The following is a 20,773-nucleotide window of genomic DNA, read 5'->3' on the forward strand; positions in this document are numbered from 1 at the left end:
GCATCGAATCGGCTAAGAATACGAGGAGACCTGAGCACATCTGGTGTACGGAGTGACGATGCCCCGGCCACACTATTCCTAAATAAATGATCATGCAATATAAAAGCTAAACTCAAATTTTTATCTAGATTTGAAGTTGTTACAGCAGCCCTTTTGCCCACTTCAGCAATTGTTTCTTGCTGTGGTTTGTTCACCTGATGACGGACGCTTATGTTGCGCCCGAAACGTCGTGATTAAATTTATTTTATTTTATACCTACGTGACTTTACCGAAAGAACCAAAGAGTATATTTTACCAGGTAAGGCTCACTGGGCTATATAGCTCTTTTTCAGAAGCGACCTGGCCATCACGAGGTGGCTTATCATGGGTAAATTTACAGCAGACAAACACTTTAAACGCGTGACGTTGATTCTAACTGTTGAGGGAAAAACCGGAGGGCCCGGAGAAAAATCCACGTGGCCACAGGGAGAGACACGCAAACTCTAAATATACAGCAGGCGTCAGGATCGGGATTGAACCCACGACCTCCTGCATACCGGGCGAGGTAGTTAACGTCTCGCCACCAGGGCGCCCCAATGAAATGAAAAGCATTCACTGGAAGATCGCTTAGAACTTTTTTTTTTCACAGCATTGGAAAATGATTTAAACGTTGCAGACTTGGATGTGATGGGACGGGTAAGGTCAGAAGAGGTTTACAATGAACATAGAATTGAAATAACAACGGAGCGTAGAATAAACGCTGGGAGCAAAATCACAGAGCAGAACAGCAAGCTCAAAGGTCAAGGGTGTCTGTGTACACTGACGCACCGCTGAGTCGACGTTTTCACAGCCGGCCAAAGGGGAACTGTGGTCTAATGATTGTCAACTAAAAAAGGTTGCAAAGGAGGTGACACGTCGGCCCAGAGGTCGCAGCAATCGGCCGGCACCTCCACCGTGACCCTGGGTACGAATCCTCGAAACCAACAGAGATTAAAAGGATTCCCGCGTGCTGCTATTTAAAATGTTTTTTTTTTTCACTTAATTTGGCAAATACCAGCTCTGAGAATTTAACATTTCCCGCACCTCCGATTAGCACGATTGGCTATGTATGGTGCGAAAAAAGTTCAACATACATACATAGGTACATTTACATATGACTGCTATGGGACGAGCATCCCTATAGCAAAGCAAATGGGAAAGTGCAGCACTTCCAAGTGTGGAGGAGAGGCAAATTAGGGAGGCTGAGCAGTAGCTCTGTGATAATCTCAGTTAAGAGGCCCTCATCAAACATGAGTGATGGAACAGCGAATTCTGACAAAGTGGACACGTGCCCATGTGAACTTACACGGTCTCGGAGTGTAACTGAGAAAACTACAAAAAATATCTCATAAGCTTGGTTTGATGCAAGGGGCGATGCACTTTAGTTAAAATGTCCATCGAATCTTATACATAATTAACTGGGCAACCACAAAGGTGGGGAAGCTTTTCTTTACCGAGGGCCGAGTAGCACTGTCAAATACCTCTTGCCAGCCACACATCACCACACACAGCGCTAAAATTACCAAGTAAAAAATATTCCCCCTTAGCGGGTCTGAGATGCTTGCAGCGACGGATAAATGTCTTTTGTGGGCCGTTGCAAAGTGGTAGCGCCGTGTGAAATGAAGTTGTGAGCTGTAAATAACAGGGTTGCGTGCCGTATACAAATTTAAGTCGTGGGGTCGTATCTGGTCCGTGGGCCTTAAGTTCCCCACCCCAGCATCTCGTTGTATACAGACCACGGCTGATGACCGAGGCACGGTCATCGTCAAAGTCGGCGCTGTCTGGCGGCGCGAGAGAAGCTCACTCAACGAGGATGCTCGTGAAGGTGCTCTCCTGCACGCCGGGGGAGGGCAGCTCCGACTTGACCTCGAGCAGAGGCCCCGAGGCTCCGGGCAGCTCCACGGGCAGAGGGGCAGTGCCAGGCTCCGTTTTCACTGCACGTGCGTTCATGCATTCGCACACACATACGGCATGCACACACGTACCAATACAAAAGGTGCATAATGCGGAAGGTGACGATGCATCCCATCCACGATTTAATGAAATAGCAAGATTCTGGGTCACGATATGATTTGCAGGAGAACTCCGGTCATCGTCGCAGTGGCTTTTCGCGAGCCATCAAGGACGGTCACTGCTTTCACATGCGCTTCTGCAGCCATCTGGAACGCTCTTCCTTCTGATATTAGGAAGCTTCTGGAGCTATGCACTTTTAATTCTAGATTGAAAACTCATTTCTTTAAAACTTCTTTTTGTATTTAGTTTGCTGTCCTTTCTCCTAAATTTCCGATTAGCATGGTTGGCTAAGGTATAGTGCGAAAGAAGTTCAACATACATATCTATTCCTTGTTGATACTTTTCGGCGCGTACAGGATCTATCGTGGTAAGAAAAGAGAACCTGCAGGAGTATACATTTATAGAACCGATAGTGGTATGAAGATCATGTCTTGAGACTCCCAAGACGAAAGCAGAGCTGAGATGATGAGTCAACTTAGTCGATTAAATGACAAAAAATTTGATTCTATTTTATTTGAAATCAAATACTCGGGCCCCCCTTAAAAATGGCAGCCGCCCCAACATCCTGCCTCCCGAAGGCAGGAAACCTCCGCCACGCCCAGCGTGACGCGGCTGATGCCGATGCCATCACCAAGCCGCGCCCAACACCTCCCGTACAGCAGCACACGTGAGAACGGACACGCTACTTTTCCCCCCCCCCCCCCATATATTTCTTTGTTATCCGACGGGTGTCGAGTAAATTAGTAATCAAGTAAAAAGTTTTATCGTGGCGCCCTTCACGCAAGGCCTCCGCAGCGCTTTACAACACAATCCCAGTAAAAACCCTGAACATTAAAACTAAAGGGAAACAACCCCACACAGACGGATACGCGAGAGAAATTAAACGTTTTTTCAGACGAGCCCCAAAAACCTCGACTCACGGAGAGTTCCTAACGGTCTGGGGCAAGGCGCTCCACAAACGAGTTGCCTGACTACCAGAGGTCGCAACCGGGTACCCGATACCCGTACCCTACCCGATACCCGGCTACCCGTACAAGGCCGGGTATGGGTACCCGTTTGTGACCCTGGTGCGGCTGGGTACGGGTACGGGTAGACCGTGAGTCACTGGTGAGTCACCGTTTGTCACTCATTTCCCAACGTCTTGTCTCTTCTCACAATTCAAGTTCCTAGAATCAACCCACCCGCGCCTGCAACATGGCTTCATCCCAGAGGTTGCAATCTGGTACCCGATACCCGTACCCTACCCGTGCCTGGCTGGGTATGGGTAGGGTACGGGTACGGCCGAGTACGGGTACGGGTACCCGTTTGCGACCTTGGTGTGGCCGGGTACGGGTAAGGAATCAAAACCCGTTTGCGACCTCTGGTGACTACTGAAAGCTCGATCCCCCATCGAACGCCGATTTGTCCTTGGTACACTCAATGTGCCGGGAATCGGCGGATCCAAGTTGCCGGACAGGGGCATACGGTTTCAGCAGGTCTCAGATTGAAGCCGATAATCGGTAGAGCAAGAGATGACTTGAACAACGGGAGGGCCCAGCTCTGGACGACTGAGGCTGTGAACCCTACGTGGTGGGCAGGATGAGGACATTTACCTTGCAGAGAAGTGGGGCCGGGGGAGTTGGGAGGCAAAGCCTCGGTGCTGGGGCTCATGACAGGCACCGAACTAGACTGGGCCTGAGCTACCGGACGCAACAGACACACACGGGAAATGAATAAAGGACACACAAGCACGCGTGGTGAAATTATAAAAACGTAAACAGAAAATGAGAATAAATAAATCACTTTTGGAAATTAAGACAAAAGGGAAAAAAACACAATGTAATATCAGAAATGTAATGCTTCTAAAATGGTGTCCATGGCATATAGACTCAGCAGAGTTATTTATTTCAACAACGAAGGTATGTTTTTTTTATTAAAATTGTTGTTCTGCACTTTGCTTCCTTCACCAACCCGCACTGTGGGGAAGTATAGTAAAAAAATCCCTCACGGCCCGCGAGGCGTGTGAAGAGGCCCTCATTCAGCAGCCAATGAACAGGCAGGGACTCGACACGTACGATACATTTACGCACTCCTTTGAGTAGCCGAGTACTGTAATGCATCGTCGACTGTCATGATAATAAGGCAGGCGATCCTCGGTTTACGTGCGTTTGCGGTACGCCATTTTGGAATAACGCGCGCTTTGTATTTAGACCTTCAAATCGACACACGCGAAGCCATTTCCGGAATAACGTCGTCTGCAACGCGACGTACGCCACCCTAGCCTGGCACCTTGACCCAATGGCGTTGCCAGCAGCCAGTGCGGCAGGATGACGAGCGTGCTACGCCGTACAGCATCTCGCCACGTGTGCACCGTCTCCATCCATCCTCTCTCCACTACGCAACTCCGGCGTAGTACCAGGTAGGTAATGCTGTAATTATTTATTTACTATTTTTTTTATTTTATAGGAAGTAAATTAGAGTTGACGTGATTTTCTTTTTAATTGAAAGTATGTTATTGCGTGTACTTGTATTATGGATGTATTGTACTGATATAGGTTAGGGTAATATAGGCGATTATGTCTGTGAATGTAAATGAAATCCCATAACCTCCTCCCTTTACCATTATTTCTTATAGGAAAATTGCTTTTGACGTAAAGCGATTTTGAGATACGCGTGCTTTTCCAGGAGCGCATCTATCGCACACATCAAGGCGTGCCTATACTGTAATTAAGTTTGCACAGTAAGGGGCACAGGTGGTGCATCGGCCAGTCATCTCAGACAGTTGACCCATGGCACCTGGGTCTGTCCCGTGACCTCCTGCCAGCGGGCGTTCGACACTTTCACGTGGCCTTAACGTGCACCTAGCCTGGCACAAGCGCCGTGGTGACGTCACCGCCACTAAGTAGCGAATGGCAGTTGTTGTTGTACTGTAATTACAATAGTTTACAGGCCGTTGTCAATCCACCGCCGTGTCAACCGTGGGCGTTTGTTTGACCATATTTCACCACGCTGGTGTAAGTAGGTCGATGAAGGGGTAAGGGGGCCAAGATCCATTCTGATCAAATCATTATAATTATTGTTGACGCTTGTTCATCCAGGAAAGCCTCACGACTCTTTTTTTCAGGCGGGTCCTGCCCAAGTGTTCGCAGTAGCAGGGAGCGATGTTGCTGCTCTGCGTAATCCCAACTGGGTAATTTTGCAGGAAAATGTTCAGCAACGGGAGGCAGCGTGCGTGTGGTTCAGGGTGTTAGAGCAAAGGGAGTGCAGCGCTCAGTTGAAAACCACAAAAATAAACAATAAACTCAAAAGGTGGAGCCATGCGGTGGGTAGAGCGAGCGGGAAATGGCACAATCACGCCATCACTGGAGACCTCTGAGACATGACCCCTTCACGTTAAACCTGAAGCTCGGTTAAGGTGCGAGCCAACGCAATGGCCACACAAACGTCGGTCACACCTGAACGAACCGAACTCACCGGACGCATGCACTCACGCTCTCACACTCGTCTTGTTTTTGTGTTAAGTTGGTTGTCCTTCCCCCGCACCTCCGATTAGTACAGTTGGCTACATACGGTGCAAAAGAAGTTCAACGTATATACATACAAAGACAAAGATCCCCTGTATAGCCTTCACAGACTGTTGGGGCAAGTATAGTTAGGGATTACCTATGAAGGCCGGGACGGCACATGAGGGGGTGGGCGGCCAGCACCACGCCCGACTGCCTTTGTCTCCCCAGTGACGATGTTTACTACACACCACACAAGGTAGTCACGTGAGGCCGAGTTGACCTAGGGGAAGCCCAGTACTGGTTCAGATAACCGTCACTGATGTTGGTCTTGAGCGGGAATCAAACTCGGGTGGCTGAGTTCAGAGCGCAGCGCGCAAACCGCTACACTACCGCTCCCATACACACGCACGCACGCTCGCACACACCCCCGTGTGGCCTGGCACCTTTGGCAAGCGTCTGCAGCGGCAGCAGCACGGTGTGAACCCCAGAGCTGGCGCTGGGGACGGCCAGCTGCTTGAGCTGGCTGGCGGGGATGGTGAGCACCGTCTGTTGAGGCCCCGCCGGGGAGCCACTCGCCTGGAGCTTCAGGGCGCCTGCTGGCGCAGACCGCACGCAGAAGTGACGCGAGGGGAGCGTACGCGTTAAGCGTGTGACCGCGCAGCGATTCAGCGATTATGCATGTACGCATTTAGAATTTATTTTGCACCGTATGTAGCCAACCGTGCTAATCGGAGGTACGTTCACCATACTGGCATCAAACCGTGCGCGTGACTGTCGATTAGTTTACAAAACGTGGCTGCCAGAGTCCTCGCCCGCATCTACAAACGAGACCACATCAGCGCAATCCTCCGTTCGCTCAGCTGGCTCCCCAATTTGAATCTCGAATCAATTTCACGATTGTGCTCATCGTCCACAAGATCTTCCATGAAGTCGTCCCTGCGTACCTCTCTCCTCTCATCTCACTCTGCTCCTCTCCACACACTCTTCGCCCGAGCAACCAAGGCCTTCTGTTGAAGACCCCAGTCACCCTTGGCTTAGTGGGATGTTGCTCACTCTACTCTGCCTGCCCCCACGGTCTGCAACTCCAACAGCCCTCCTCCTGTGTGTATCGAGTCGCGCCACCCAATCGTGAAACAAAAATCGTCCAACGGTGAGTGGACACGGTAGATTGTTCCAGGTCGAGTGTTTAAGCGGACTGCAGCAGGACACGTCGCTGGAAGGATTGGCGGCCGGTTGGTCAAGACTTACGATGGAGTGGCAGCCAAGGAATGGAACGCACGCGAGAAGCACCCACTGAGCAATGGCATCAGCTCCTGTGTACGTTCTAGGCCAGGGCCCGGCAACCTGTGGCTCCGAAGCTGCACGCGGCTCTAGGAGGAGGACTGCTGCGTGACGTTATTTATCAAGGACCACCACCGTCTCGAATTCACAAGCATCGTGGACCTTAAAATATTTCGTATTTTTCACAGAATTCGAAAAAATGCCTCATCTTGATTATTTTGGTTGCCTGTGCTAGGCAGATTGATATATTGCAGGACCAGGTTTGATTATTGATTGCTTAAATACACATCCATCAGTGGGCATTGCTGAACAGGTTCTGTAGAGGGTAAGATCTCTGTGAAGCCAATCTCCACCGTTGGGGGGGGGGGGGGTCCCCCTTCATGAAAACCCACAACTGCCGCTGTGGCACCGTACAAAACCACCACGTCGCGTGTTGTTGATGACTGTCCGCCAAGTTCGGCGGAGTGCTACGAGAACTGCCCATGGTCACCGAGGATGCTATCACACGCCTTGGGCAATTACGCTCTCGCTGAATGAATAAATCAAGATGATAAGGATGCACTGCTCTGGCGTACAAACCACGAGCTGCCCTGCCGCGCGGGCACACTTGTGTACGTGCGTGAGTGCAAGGCGCGTGGAGGAGGCTCCAGGCGCGGCGGCAAGGCCGTCCAAAGCCACGTGTGGAAGGGCTGCTACCGGACTTGGTGGTGACGGCCTTTCCGGGGAATCCGGCCGCATGGAGGGCAGCCATCCCAGCCGTTGTCGTGGACACCGGCTTGTTGCCGAGGGAGACGCCGGGGGGGAGGACGACCTGGGACAGCGGACAGTCGTTTTGTTGGCCAATTTTCCATTTCTGAGCTGACAACTGAATTTCAGTTTTGTGGAAGAATTCAGTTTAGCATGCACCTATAGTATTTCAAAGGTCCCACGAGAAAATGTGCCAATTAGTTACTACTTCAGATCACCGGAGTGTTGGAAAGTAAACTCAGCATTTACAATGTGAGTACGACGTTTGGGGTTTACTTTCCAACACACCGTTGTGCTGAAGTAATTGGAACATTTTGTTGACGTCACAAACCATACTAATTGTCTGTGTCGGGTGGTTGCGGGTTTTAACGACACATTTATATTCACGCGATCGAATCCCAAAAACAAATCCTTGATTAGGATAATATTTGTTCGCGAAAGCCTACGAACGTGTTCAACTGCTCTTTTCCCTCTCACCTGATGCGCCGGGGAGCAGCCGCTCTCTGGCGTGGCCACGAGCTGCTGCCCCGGGGAGAGGAGGATGTGCGCCGAGGGCGGCCTGCTGAGGGGCAGCGTCATCGTGCCGGCGCCCAGACCCGACATCGTCGCGCCCTGCGGAGCACGCGCACACAGCCACGTGTTGTTGGAAGCTGCGGGGGGGGGGGTTATCGGCGAGATGAAAGGTGGCGCTCGCAAGTTCGCCAACCCACTCTGTCATCGGAGAAAAAGCGGAGATACACCACGCTCTCATTATGTTAAATGGACTCGACTGCTGGCTGCTAACTCGGTACGGAGGCTACTGCTTTGTGGGCTACTGTGTAGTTTGTTTCGTATGTTGTCCTTCCACCGCACCTCCGATTAGCAAGGTTGGCTAAGTACGATGCGAAAGAAGTTCTACGGAAAATCATGTGTATTTACAGGTTAAGTTATCGGCATTATCGGCATTTAGGGAACCTTTATTTAGTTGTTCAAAATGTTGTGGGTGTCTCCTAGGCATATCTAAAAACACGTGGAGGTGTCTAGCCACCCACGACATAGCCCACATGATGAGACTCATATCTGTAACTTGACTGTATAGGGGCCGTCCAGAAACGACGTCACGCGATTTTGGAGATTTTTTACCCCCCTTCGTCACACGGCGTCACAAAGCTCTGCCCCCCCCACCCAAAAAAAATAAAACATGCTTCAAATCGCTTTAAACTATTGTCATTGTAGTGCGTATTTAATGTGACGCTGCACTCTGATGTTGTAAGAGAAAACATTCATTAAAAAGTCTATTTAATTAAGAAGAACGTGCGCATTTTGATGTGACGTCACATTTATAACCCCCCTCCCCACCCCCACCGTCACACATCACCACAAATGTCTGACCCCCCCCGCCTGCCAGGTGTGTGATGTCATTTATGGACGGCCCCATAGTCCACATGATGATACTCCTCGCAGTAACCTGGTCACAAAGCCCAGGTCATGGCCAATAGCCTATAACCTGTCACCAGCGCTATTTACAACCGACACGTCAGAAAGTGTGAAGGCGCATTCATTTATAGAACACAACGTTGCTTTGCAGCCTCACGGCCACTGGGTGGCAGCATCTGCCAGGCTACCGCTGTAACGACAGCAGCAGGCGGAGAGAGAGAGAGGGCCCCCCCCCGTCCCGATTTGTTTGTGAAGTGGAGATCGGGGGCCTGGGGCGACAGTGACGGCGGCTGTGCCGTAGACGGAGCACGCGAAGTGCCCGGCTGACATGGCGGCAGGGAGGAAGGTGGGGGCACATGGCGTCCCGCAGAAGCAGGGCCCTACGTCTGCGTGCGTCACCGCTGGCTCGCCACTAGCGTCATAACCATCACCCCCCCCCGCCCCCCCACTGTGGTGACAGGGTGAGCTGTCGTGATTGTTTCTAGAGGATATGGAGGTCTCCAGATTCGTTCACTTCTGTTCGTCTGTTTTAAGCTTTCCGAGTATTTCCTGGATTTGTTTACGTAAGAAATATTTTTGTTTAAAAATAGTGTACATTTTTGGACGAGTGGGTATTTTTTTATATCCTGCCAAAGAATAGGTAGGTCATTGGATCGCTGAAATGGGTGGAGCGGTGGCGCAGAGGTTAGCACACTGCGCTACGAACCCAGCAAGCTAAGTTCAATTCCCGACCGTGGTTAACATCAGTGGCAAGTGATATCGGAATCAGTCCTGGGGCATCCCACCTTCACCGACCCACGCACTGACCAGCGTGGTGCAGAATGGGAGCACAGCCCTCATTACCGACACAGCGTGGAGCAGTCTTTCATCTAGCAGTGGAATGACAAAGGGCCTTACATGTTCACAGCCATCTATCCAGGTTACACGCAGACTTGTTTACCAATTTGTCCGTGTCGACTACATTTAGTTTATTTTTGTAACTCGATAAAAAAATCCACTCACAGCTGAGCTAGCTGTTTGGTTCAGCGAACACCGGCAAACAGGAACGTCAATTCGACATCAAACACGCGCGTTGCCAAACCATCTAAATTCAACACATACGGTGGAACTGAAACGTGTCACACCATGCTCTCAATTGTTCTAAAAAAAAAATAAGATTTACGTACATCACACACACACACGGCAGAACATAGCTAAAAAGGATTACATCAAACCGTAAACAGCACTTTGGTCAAGGCAGAAGGCAGCGTGCAACACGGACAGCGGGTTAGGTAACAGATGTTGGCACGGCTTATTATAGAAACCCAAGCCCTTTCTAGGAAAGACTGGGCTTTACGTTTGTTTACCCGGGCACAGTCACATCTGTGCTCGACCTGTCTGGCCACAATCTGCCTCGGAGGGAAAAAAACCACCCCAATTGCTTCACCAAAACGCCACCCGCGCTTCGGCCGTAATAGCGAGGACAGCAATAGATGTGTGGTAGGTAAGCGCTGTCGCAAAATGGTTTCCCACAATAAGATACGGTATGCAATCCTTCGATGTGATTATTATCGCGAAAATCGTTACCCGTACCTTTGCGATTGCATGCATTTTTTTTCGATGGTATTGTTTGTGAGCTCTTGCGTACCTCCGGTTGGAATGAGGATTACTAAATCGTTCATCATCTGCAATTCGCTGAACTTCAACTTGCCACCAGTGTAATCAATGCAACGTTACAAACCGTAACGCTTATAACGCACATGACTGTAATGATTAAGCAATGAAATGCACGGCAACAATGACGCAATTTAACAACCATGCCACCAGTTAAGAAAAACAATTTTTGCAAGGTGCTAATTTAATGGTTGTGTTTGTTTCAAAAATTTTTTGTCAGAAAATAAATATTTGCAAAAGTTCAAACGTTCAATGTGACAATGATATTTAGCCAAATTGACGATATGATTATCGTGACTGACAAAATGTACAGTACTGTAGTATTTCCATCTGAAGGCGCCCCTAATTACAAGCAAGGAACATCACAATCCTACTTGCGGAGCCTACAGACCCAAGCGGAAGGCTGCCAATATTTAAATCCTTGTACTGCATGTTGATTTTAAAGCAAATCATATCAAACTAAACGATTTTTTTTATTTGACCAGATAAGGCCCACTGAGCTATTTAGCTCTTTTTCAGAAGCGACCTGGCCACAATGGATAGCTCAACAAAGCGGCTTATCGAGTGGAACTTTTACAGCAGTCAAATACTCTAAACACGTGATGTTGATTCTAAATGCGGAGGGAAAACCTGAGGACCCGGAGAAAAACTCATGCGACCACGGGGAGAACATGCAAACTCCAAATATACAGGCGTTGGGGTTGGAATCGAACCCATGACCTCCTGTATATCTGGCGAGGTGGTTAACATCTCGCCACCGTGCAGTTTAAAAAAATAGAATGCACGTTTTGCTTTATTTGCTGATGTGTTTCTTTTAGACGCGGCTGCTTCTATTGTTATCTGCTCCCAACTCTTGTCCGCATACTTTGGTAAACGTTAAAAAACGAATGACGCAATATTTCACCTTCGCTCTCTGCAGCTATGCAATACAAATGTTATTATTTCCCAGCTGAGATAGTGTCGGCATTATCTCGGTTTTTTGTTTTATCCTCGCCATCACTCCCTTCCATAACCCTGGAAAATCGAGAGAGCTGACCAATTATTCAGAGCCACCAAAACTTGAATTAAAACGTCACTACGGGGGTGAGTAGTAGTAGTTAGTATCGGCAGCAGGCGTGGTATCTGAAAGCCCCACGTCGTCACACGTGTGTAAAGTAGCAGGGTGGCGTTGTGGTGACCCGAGTGGCCAACCCAAAGCGACTTGACGGGCCCAGACTTTGCTTTAAAACACACACACCCCAGGGGCTATTTATAAAAGTCTTAGCTGCATAAGAAGTGCTGTTGTGCCCCCCCCACCCCGGGCACTTTCCAGCTGACACTGTAAAGGAAAACTGAAAACGTTGTCGCATTAGCGAGGCTGCTGCACTGGGGGAGGGGGGATGGGTGTGACTGTGCCAACACCAACTCGATGGGCGTGAAAAGTGTAAATTATACGTTAAATTAGCTGCTGCTGCATAGCTGGAAGAGTGAGCGCATGGCTCACTTCATTTCCTTGGCTGCCCTACTTCTTGACAGTGGAGTTTGAAGATCGTAGCAATCACGTTCTTTATTTAGACTGCAGGAATCCGACGAGCTATCAAGCTCTTTTTCACGGATGGCGTTCGGGATACGTGGCGGTTACTGTTCCGTGTTTTTGCGGTGCGTGGCATGTCGTGAGACTGTCGTGTTGCAGGTCATCGCGGTGCACGCTACGCGAACGGACAGGTAAAAGGTGCGATTCAGAGGCGGATATATTTCTACCGAGCGCTGGCCAACTCAGAATGCAGTCTAGAGTGCATTTTAGCAGGCAACCGATATTGAATATGGATATCCGCAGAGGCAAATAAATATACCTAGAAATATAATTGGTGCGGCCTTGTAATTACTTGCTCACACCACCGATGACGAAAGAGCCCCCACCCAGCCCCCCCCCCCCCCACTATAAGAGGATATCTAGCCATCACGTCCACACTGGTCAGACACGTTCGAAGAGATGGCAGTACCCCCACACTTTACCCCAGCACTACGCGACTCAGCTGCCGAGCGACTCATTGTAGTGGACGTCCTTTACATTGCTGGGTGGGACAGCGGCGTTGGAGCGGGGGATTTTGCCGTTTCTCGTTTCGACTGCCGCGCCGTGAGAATGAAACGGGGACACCGGTGACCTTAGGGGCCCTCCATAAATAAAAAAGACAAACATTCTCTCACAGAGACAGACAACACATGAGTGTGCTCAAATATACCTATTCCAGATTACAAACTCACAAAACTCAGGATAAATGCTTAAACTGTAGGACTACACACTTACACAAGGAAATAACACGATTGGCTTAAGCCAGGGGCAGGAAACCATTTCCTTACTGAGAGGCGAATAGGATTTTCCAATATATCTTTGGGCGAGCCACACATTAGTTGACACTTAGGGGCCGTCCATAAATGACGTCACGCGATTTTGGACGATTTTTGACCCCTACCCCCTCCTCTTCGTCACACGACGTCACAAAAAGTCAGACCCCCCCCCTCAAATGACGTCACAAAACTCTGCCCCCCCCCCAAAATAATTAAAACATGCTTCAAATCGCTTTAAACTATTGTCATTGTAGTGCGTATTTAATGTGGCGCTGCACTCTGATGTTGTAACAAAAAACATTGATTAAAAAGCATATTTAATTAAGTAGAACGTGTTGTCTATATTTATTCAAAGTCGCGCATTTGATGTGACGTCACATTTCTCAAACCCACCCCCCCCCCCTTCGTCACACATCGTCACAAATGTCTGACCCCCCCCCCCCATGTGCGTGACGTCATTTATGGATGGCCCCCTGCAAGCACCCTAACGTCGGCGGTGGACATTCTCAACCGACAATTGTCGCTCAGAAACGCCAACTGCCGTCCACATTATATTAGACGGCTGCGATTTACAACTATCCGCTTCTGCCTGTGAAATATGCCGCTTAATAAGCATGTAAACGCAAAAAGAAAATCTCTTTGATAATGGCTGGAAATCGTTGCAGCGTCAAGACGTCAGAATTGAATTAGACGGGTCATCGTGTGCTTGCTGTGCGGCAAAATTACTCACCTCTGCCTGGTGATAAATCTGACACCACCAAAACATAACGTAGACCGAGTCCTCTTAAAAATAGTCGTCGCACGTGGATGAATATTTCAGCAGCGCTATGCATATAGTAGACACATTAATATAAACACACGGACATGATAAAACCCCACAATCCGAGCTTTAAAATCAGGACAGTCTGGACAAAAACGAAAGAAATGAACACCTGATGTACAAGACAATTTATAAAACACACCGTCTTCATTCGAAAAATGTTTGTCTCATCATCATCATCATCACCAGGCATGATCAATCATCTGGCCACCTCTCACGTTCCTGCGATGTAACGACCAGCCATGCAAATCCAAACCACATAGCTCCTGGGCCGACTGTGTTGCTGCGTCTCTACAGTTGGATGTGTGTTTAGTTGAACAATATTAGGAAGGGAGGAAAAGGGAGGTTTACAAAATATTTAGTATCTGGCGTGAAGCATGTTTAATGACAAAGGTGTGCTTTCTCTGTGTACACGCTCATGGCTGGTGAGATCGCTTCAACCAACGGGGGTCAGGAAGGAAGAGCCATCTGCTCCCTTCATCAACGCAGAGGAAGCTAAACATCGTAACAGGGACTGGCAGGAGGGCAGGCAACACTGCTGCTCTTTTGTATGTGAATGTATGTTGAACTTCTTTTGCACCATATGTAGCCAACAGAGCTAATCGGAGGCAAGGGTGAAGGACCACAAACTAAACAGAAAAAGCCGTCCTAAAGAAACGAGTTTTCAATCTAGATTTAAAAGTGCATAGCTCCAGTGGCGTCCTAATATCGGAAGGAAGAACGTTCCAGATGGCCGCAGAAGCGCATCTGAAAGCGCGCGATGCGGTGACCGTCTTTGTTCCATGGCCAGCAGCCAAAAGCTGCCACGGCGAGGATGCTTCACTTGTACTATCAACGAGGTGCAAGTCAAACACATGCTTACGTGAACTCCGGTCATCCTCGCAGAAGCGGCTTTTGGCTGACCATCGAACAAAGATGGTCACCGGCATCGCGCGCTTTCAGACGCGCTTCTGCGGCCGTCTGGAACGCTCTTCCTTCCGATATTAGGAATCCACTGAAGCTATGCACTTTTAAATCTAGATTGAAAACGTATTTTTTTAAATCCTTTATATTAAGTTCACTTGCTTGCTTGCGCGCTTACGACCGTGCAAATAGTTCGGTCGTTTTTTAACCCACTTCCCGTGATCCAATCGAGCTGACATTTTGCACACAGACTCGTTGTGCGTGACAATGTATTTTCGTGAAAAAAAATTCAAAAATTGTACCCTTTTTAGGAATTTTTTTAAATATTTAATTACCAATTGCATATAAAGGATTTATAGTGAAAAACTTTGTTTTTACGGGTTAATTATTTTAGAACTGCTTTTTGTGTTTAGATTGTTGTCCATTTCCCACGCCTCCGATTAGCGGGGTTGACTACGTACGTTGCGAACGACGTTCAACATACATACCTGCATGCGTACAAATCGCCCGGGAAATGCACCCACTCTCTCCACTACCGATGGATAACTAAGAGTTGACTCTGCAACGCTTTGAGCCACACGGAAGGGAGAGAAAGCGGTGCGAGGTGAAAACGCCAAGGTGCAAGATGCTCACAGCGGCCGGCACGGCATGCTGGGGCAGAGCAGCTGGCGTAGTGGTCCTAGCCGGGCTTGCCTCGGGGCCCGCGGGGCTGGAGGAGGGCGTGGGGTGCACCGACGGGCTTCCCGGGGGCTGCATGATCTGTGGCGTGCAGTCACAGACACCTCCAATCAATCAACCGCTGGAGCCAGCAACTAAAGACACCGTCTGGCACCACAGGCACACCGCGCACGGAAGGGAGCACTCGAGACACACAGATGGGCTGGTGAGCATGCTGTCACGACCTACGCAAGGACGGCAATGTGTATCCCTTTTACATTGGTACACCTGAGCTGAGCCAGGTCAAGGCCCTCAGCGTGGTATGGGTGGTTATCCGCTGGCTATTTGCCAAGCCAGAATAAAACGGTGAAAATCTGGCCTCGAAAGGAATCTAAATGCTGTTTCTTGCCACATATGAAACACTCATTAATCTTGACTTAAAGTTTAATCCTTTCCCGTTCCGAGTCGTCTGTAAGTTGCAGGGTGGGTCCCGTTCACTGCTGAATCTTGGAAAGCGCAAACGGTTCAGCATCATTTTTTAGAGAGGCATAGCTCCCTTGTTATTAAAGACATTGTAGTCTCCGCACAGAACTGTAAAAACATGGCCTTTTATGCAGAATTCATACGTGTATGTCATCAGAATTGGATCGTGAAAAATAAAATGATGATGTACACGTACGTCATCGGAATGGGAAAAGACTAATTGCAGTGGCCATCTATCCCACGCAGAACCCTCCTGAAAATGAGTCTTGGAGACTCAGTGAGGCATACCCAGGTAAATATTGGGGCATTCTTATTACGACTGTTGTCCTCGGTCATTGCCCGTCAGCCCAGACCCGAGCAGAAGGCTTCCCGAGCCTCGAGCTAAATTCAAGCTCAGATCAATTACGTGGCAGAAGGTTTCCTCCTGCACCCCATCCCCCAACAATGAGTCATAACCACTCGGCGTTGTCTAAGGGTGTTAAAGAAAATAAATTCATAACGTAAGCACGCCCGCAACAGCGCCAATACATGGCCATCCTCGACATTTCTCGACGTACGTTACAGACACTTTTCAGATGCAGACGTATAACATCGGACACAGTATGATCACCAAGTGGCTATTTACTGAGCCATAGTTTCGTAAAGCAATTAGGATTTCTGTAAATCAGTTATAAATCATTTGTACAGCTTTCTCGACAACGGAGGAATGCGCAAATAATAATAATAATGTGGTGACGGACGTACACAGACAAACTGAAATTTCCACACTTGCGGGAGAGTGGTGGTAAGTTTCGTTTTAGCACTGTGAATACAAAGGTAGCCACGTGTGTGGTGGTGGTCACATCCCCACGCTTGCCATGCCGGCCGCAATAGGTGCTCGCAAACAGCACTTGTGTCTGCACTCTGTACGGGTCTGCCTCTGTGTTTGTGCGTCTCCCGTTATCTCCGTCAGCATACAAGTACGAGTGAAGTACCTCCCTTTGCTTACTTCCTAACTTGGTCTGGAAGTGGACTGCTACTGCACACATGACAGGCATACATATCGTACCGTTCTTTATTTAGCGAAGCCCTATGAGAGTCTGTGTCGTTCACGATCAGCAGCTTACATTTCCTTCGGCCTGTGCCATTTTTCCAACTACCATTACATTAATTCCCATGTCTTCTCTGGCGCAGTCTTCTAATTTTGTTGGTGCCCACCCTCCACACCTCGACAGAGTGGCAGCCGAGGGAGGGAACGCGCCCCAGATCGTGTCCTCCCCGTAGGGGGGAGCGATGAAATCTGCTCGTGTGCTTGGTGAATTCTTGCGTCGCAGTATTGGTGGCGGCTTGCGGAGTCCTTTAACCAGCAGTGAAATGATACATCATTTTAATTACGGTTGAGATTACTGACTAAAAATAAACTTTTCAACTAATTTTATTTTCCAGGTAAGGTCCACTGAGCTATACAGCTATTTTCAGCAGCGACCTGGCCACAAATGATAGCCCAGCCAAGTGGATTATCACGTGCAAATTTATTGCAGCCAAATACTCGATACACATGATTCTAAATGTGGAGGGAAACACCGGAGGACTCGGAGAAAAACCACGCAACCACGAGGAGAGAGAGACACGCAAACTCCCAATATACAGGCGTCAGGGTTGGGATCGAAGCCACGGCCTCCTGCATACCATGCGATACCGTTAGGAATGGGCGATACCTGTGTGATGACAGCCGCCTGCTGGCTTGGGGTGGGCACACGGGCGGGGCCAGGGGAGGGGCTCCCGGGGGGGTGGGGCTGCACGGGGGAGCCGGCTGCCTTCACTGGGGATGGCTGCGATGACGATGACGACGATGCCGGTTGCCCCACAAGGAATGTTCCCTACGGCAGAAAGTGGGGGGGGGGGGGGAGACGTAGGTCAACACGTTGAACACGACACCAGGCGAGGCTGCCGCAAGACACCCATCCGCGAATCTTATTTTTTTTCCCACTGTAATACCGAGCCGTGCCGGGGCCATGCCGAGTCAGCACGGCGCGGCTCAGGAGGCTCCAGCTTGTTTTTCCACTGCAGAAACCTGAACAAATATAATGAACCATACTATTATCTTACATTCTGTGTCCACCTCTTTGTACATCCTGAGATGCGATGACATGGCCCAGCAGCGGCGCATTCGCCGAAGCCCAACCGTGCCGCTGATGTCACTATGCCACGAACGAGTGGACACATAACCAACTGTACTAATCGGAGGTGCGGGGGAAGGACAATAAACATGTACATGCGGTCATGCTGTGTCTTCATTGGGTACTGACTGATGTCAAACGCAATGATGTGGACAGATGTCCTAACCTACTGGAAATCTGTGAAAAAGAGCTTCATAGCTCATTAGATTCCTTCAGTCGAAATTAAGATGCCGATTCTGAACAATTTTGTAGATTTAAGCGGTGATGCTGTGTTCTCACAGTGTACCAACTGACATCGCACGCAATAAATGCATCATTATCAACACCCCTGGCCTTGCCTAACCCCCAAGTCTCATTAAAATGTCTTGTGAGGTCAGTATATAGTGGTTTGGTTACAGCTCGGCATGGAAAGTATCCAACAAAAAACACCCACACCGTGAGGGCCTTGTGGTGGCTCGGCTCAGATGCATTCCCACAATTCGCAGTGGAATCCCAACATTTGCATATAATGTGCATTTATTTGCATAGAGTGTATAAAACAACACCTGATTGCCGAGCGTGAGATCAATTTCAATTGATGAAATGTTATGACACGATTCGTCTTACCGCTCTTGGCTGGTATTTAGACGAGTATCTTGGCTCAGTTATTTTGCCTATTAAGTTATTTTGAGCTCGTGTTAATGTGTACGCCAAACCAAATACGTAATGAAAGCATGCCTACAGATGGCAGAGTAGGGGTCACCAGAAATGAGGGGGAGTATGGCGGTCATTTGCTTATCGTGTCAAATCTGGTGTGCTGGTTTCCTGTAACATGACCAAACACATGACCAAACACACCGTCAGACAATAGAAATACAAAACATTAACAAACATACATTCAACTCGGGGAAGTTCCAAGTGAAGATATCCAACCCTGAACGTGTCACAACTGTTTCATCACCGAATGCCGTCGATGACCGCTGAAATATCCGAGCGTTGGGGCGAGTAAAATGTCACCCGTTTTGGCTGTCGGGGATGCCTAGTTGCTCTTTCGATGCTGTTGCCTGGGGCTTCTGAGGAACGCTAGCCAAACGTATATATTTCCAAACTAGGCCAGTGCTGCCACAACCGTTGCTGTGAGCCATAGCTCGCTTGAGCCAGGGCCAAAGCCTGAGCCGAGCCGTGACTAAGAATAGGAGACCAAGACTGTAAATATAACAAAAAATGCCGACTCGATAGAGAAATATGTACGTATGGTTAACTTTTTTCGCACTGTACGTAGCCAACCGTGCTAATCGGAGGTGCCAGGGAAGGACAACAAACTAAACACTAAAAATCAGTTTGAAAGAAATGAATATGGATTATTTAGTTCCAGTGGCTTCCTAATATCGGTAGGAAGAGCGTTCCAGACGGCCGCTGAAGCGCATGTGGAGGTGCGGGATATGGTGCCCATCTTTGTTCGATGACTCGCCAAAAGCCGCTGCGAGGATGACCGGAGTTTACGTGATGGTTTATGGTCCTTGACGAGATCAACAAGGTATTGTGGGCTAATTTGCGGCAAGCACTTTGTGTGCAATGAGCGCGGCCATATAATGTATTCGTTCGGCAATCGGAAGCCAATGCGGCTCGGCGAGCACCGGACGGGCATCTTGCAGTACCGTCACGATACGCGCCAAACAATTTGATACACGCTGCAGCCTGAGGACAGCCGCAGCAGGCAGCTGTGGCGTCAGCGTGTGAGCGGGGTTACCTGCGGGGTCTGTTTCAGGATGTAGGAGGTGTAGGGCAGGGAGGGCGGCTGCTTCCCGTGCTGCTGCAGGGAGCCCAGGACGGCGCTGGAGGAGGAGGTGACGCCGCTGCCGGCACCTCCGGCCGAGCCCTGCAGCGTCTGGCCAGCTGCACGAGACACGCGGCGTCAACGCTCACTCGGAACGCACACCGGCATTCATTAACGGCGGCCTCTCAACGTGCTCGGTTGTTTAAGCGCATGGTTCGTTTTTCAACGAAAACCGTTGATCTTGATTGATTTATAGGCGCGGTTTAAAGTAGCGTAGAAATCAAGTGGCGTTAAATAAAACACGTATGTATATATGTTGAATTTCTTTCGCATCAAACGCAGTCAACAGTGCTAACCGGAGGTGCAGGGTAAAGACAAAAAACTAAACACAAAAAGCAATTCTGAAACTTTCGGTAAAGTCTCGTAGGTGAAAAAAAAAATCACGACGTTTCGGAGGCAACACAAGCTTCCGTCTTCAGGTGGAACAACCACAGCAAAAATGTTTTTTTAATTGTAGTGGGCAGAGAGAGCTGTACAAGCAGGTAGTGTCATGTGCCCGCATTGCAATATGAGGGGACATCCTGTGAGGCCGACTGGGCCACCCTACGCTACAAAGAGTAGGTGAATTCCATCATAATTTACTGCGGTTTAAGGGTTGACAATTGACTGAGGGTAGATGCGAGTTAAAACTGAAACTGCTTGTTTATTTCATGGTTGTTAATACGTGAGTTTGGCCACGCCCACCAGGGGCAGTGGGCGTGGATTGGAGACACCTCCTCGTCACGTGGTCTGGCTGAGTGTAGCCCCTCCCCCCTTTGGTCATGTTGCTGTACGTGAGAGAGAAAAGCCAGACAGCCGGAAAGATTTCATAGGGGAAAATCTCGGAGGTGTTGTGGGGGTAAACCCTCCGGTAGTGTTGCAGACTACTCTGGGGAAAAAAACATAATAAAATGACACAACGCAGACATGCCCATCCATGCTCCAGTGGGCGCATGACGGACACATTCGTGAGCCCGGACACAGGCGTTCGAGAGGATGATCGAGACTCCGCGAG

General features: G+C 49.1%; 1 protein-coding gene across 9 annotated transcripts in view; it reads right to left on the reverse strand.

Moving 5' to 3' along the window:
• YEATS2 (YEATS domain containing 2) overlaps nt 1-20,773 on the reverse strand; it is a 63,117-nt gene that overhangs the window by 7,710 nt on the left and 34,634 nt on the right. For 6 of the 9 annotated variants that reach the window (XM_078878551.1, XM_078878549.1, XM_078878548.1 and 3 more), the window contains 8 exons: nt 19,693-19,838; nt 17,502-17,663; nt 15,298-15,423; nt 8,022-8,156; nt 7,494-7,608; nt 5,960-6,112; nt 3,624-3,710; nt 1,823-1,952 (listed from right to left, as the gene is read on the reverse strand). In XM_078878551.1, the coding sequence (XP_078734677.1) occupies nt 1,823-1,952; nt 3,624-3,710; nt 5,960-6,112; nt 7,494-7,608; nt 8,022-8,156; nt 15,298-15,423; nt 17,502-17,663; nt 19,693-19,838 (1,054 nt within the window). The remainder of the gene's footprint in view (nt 1-1,822; nt 1,953-3,623; nt 3,711-5,959; nt 6,113-7,493; nt 7,609-8,021; nt 8,157-15,297; nt 15,424-17,501; nt 17,664-19,692; nt 19,839-20,773) is intronic. The other 3 variants (XM_078878546.1, XM_078878552.1, XM_078878550.1) reach the window with 3 other exon arrangements.

The sequence above is a fragment of the Lampetra fluviatilis genome, chromosome 51 (assembly GCF_964198595.1).
Source record: "Lampetra fluviatilis chromosome 51, kcLamFluv1.1, whole genome shotgun sequence".
Classification (NCBI taxonomy): Eukaryota; Metazoa; Chordata; class Hyperoartia; order Petromyzontiformes; family Petromyzontidae; genus Lampetra; species Lampetra fluviatilis.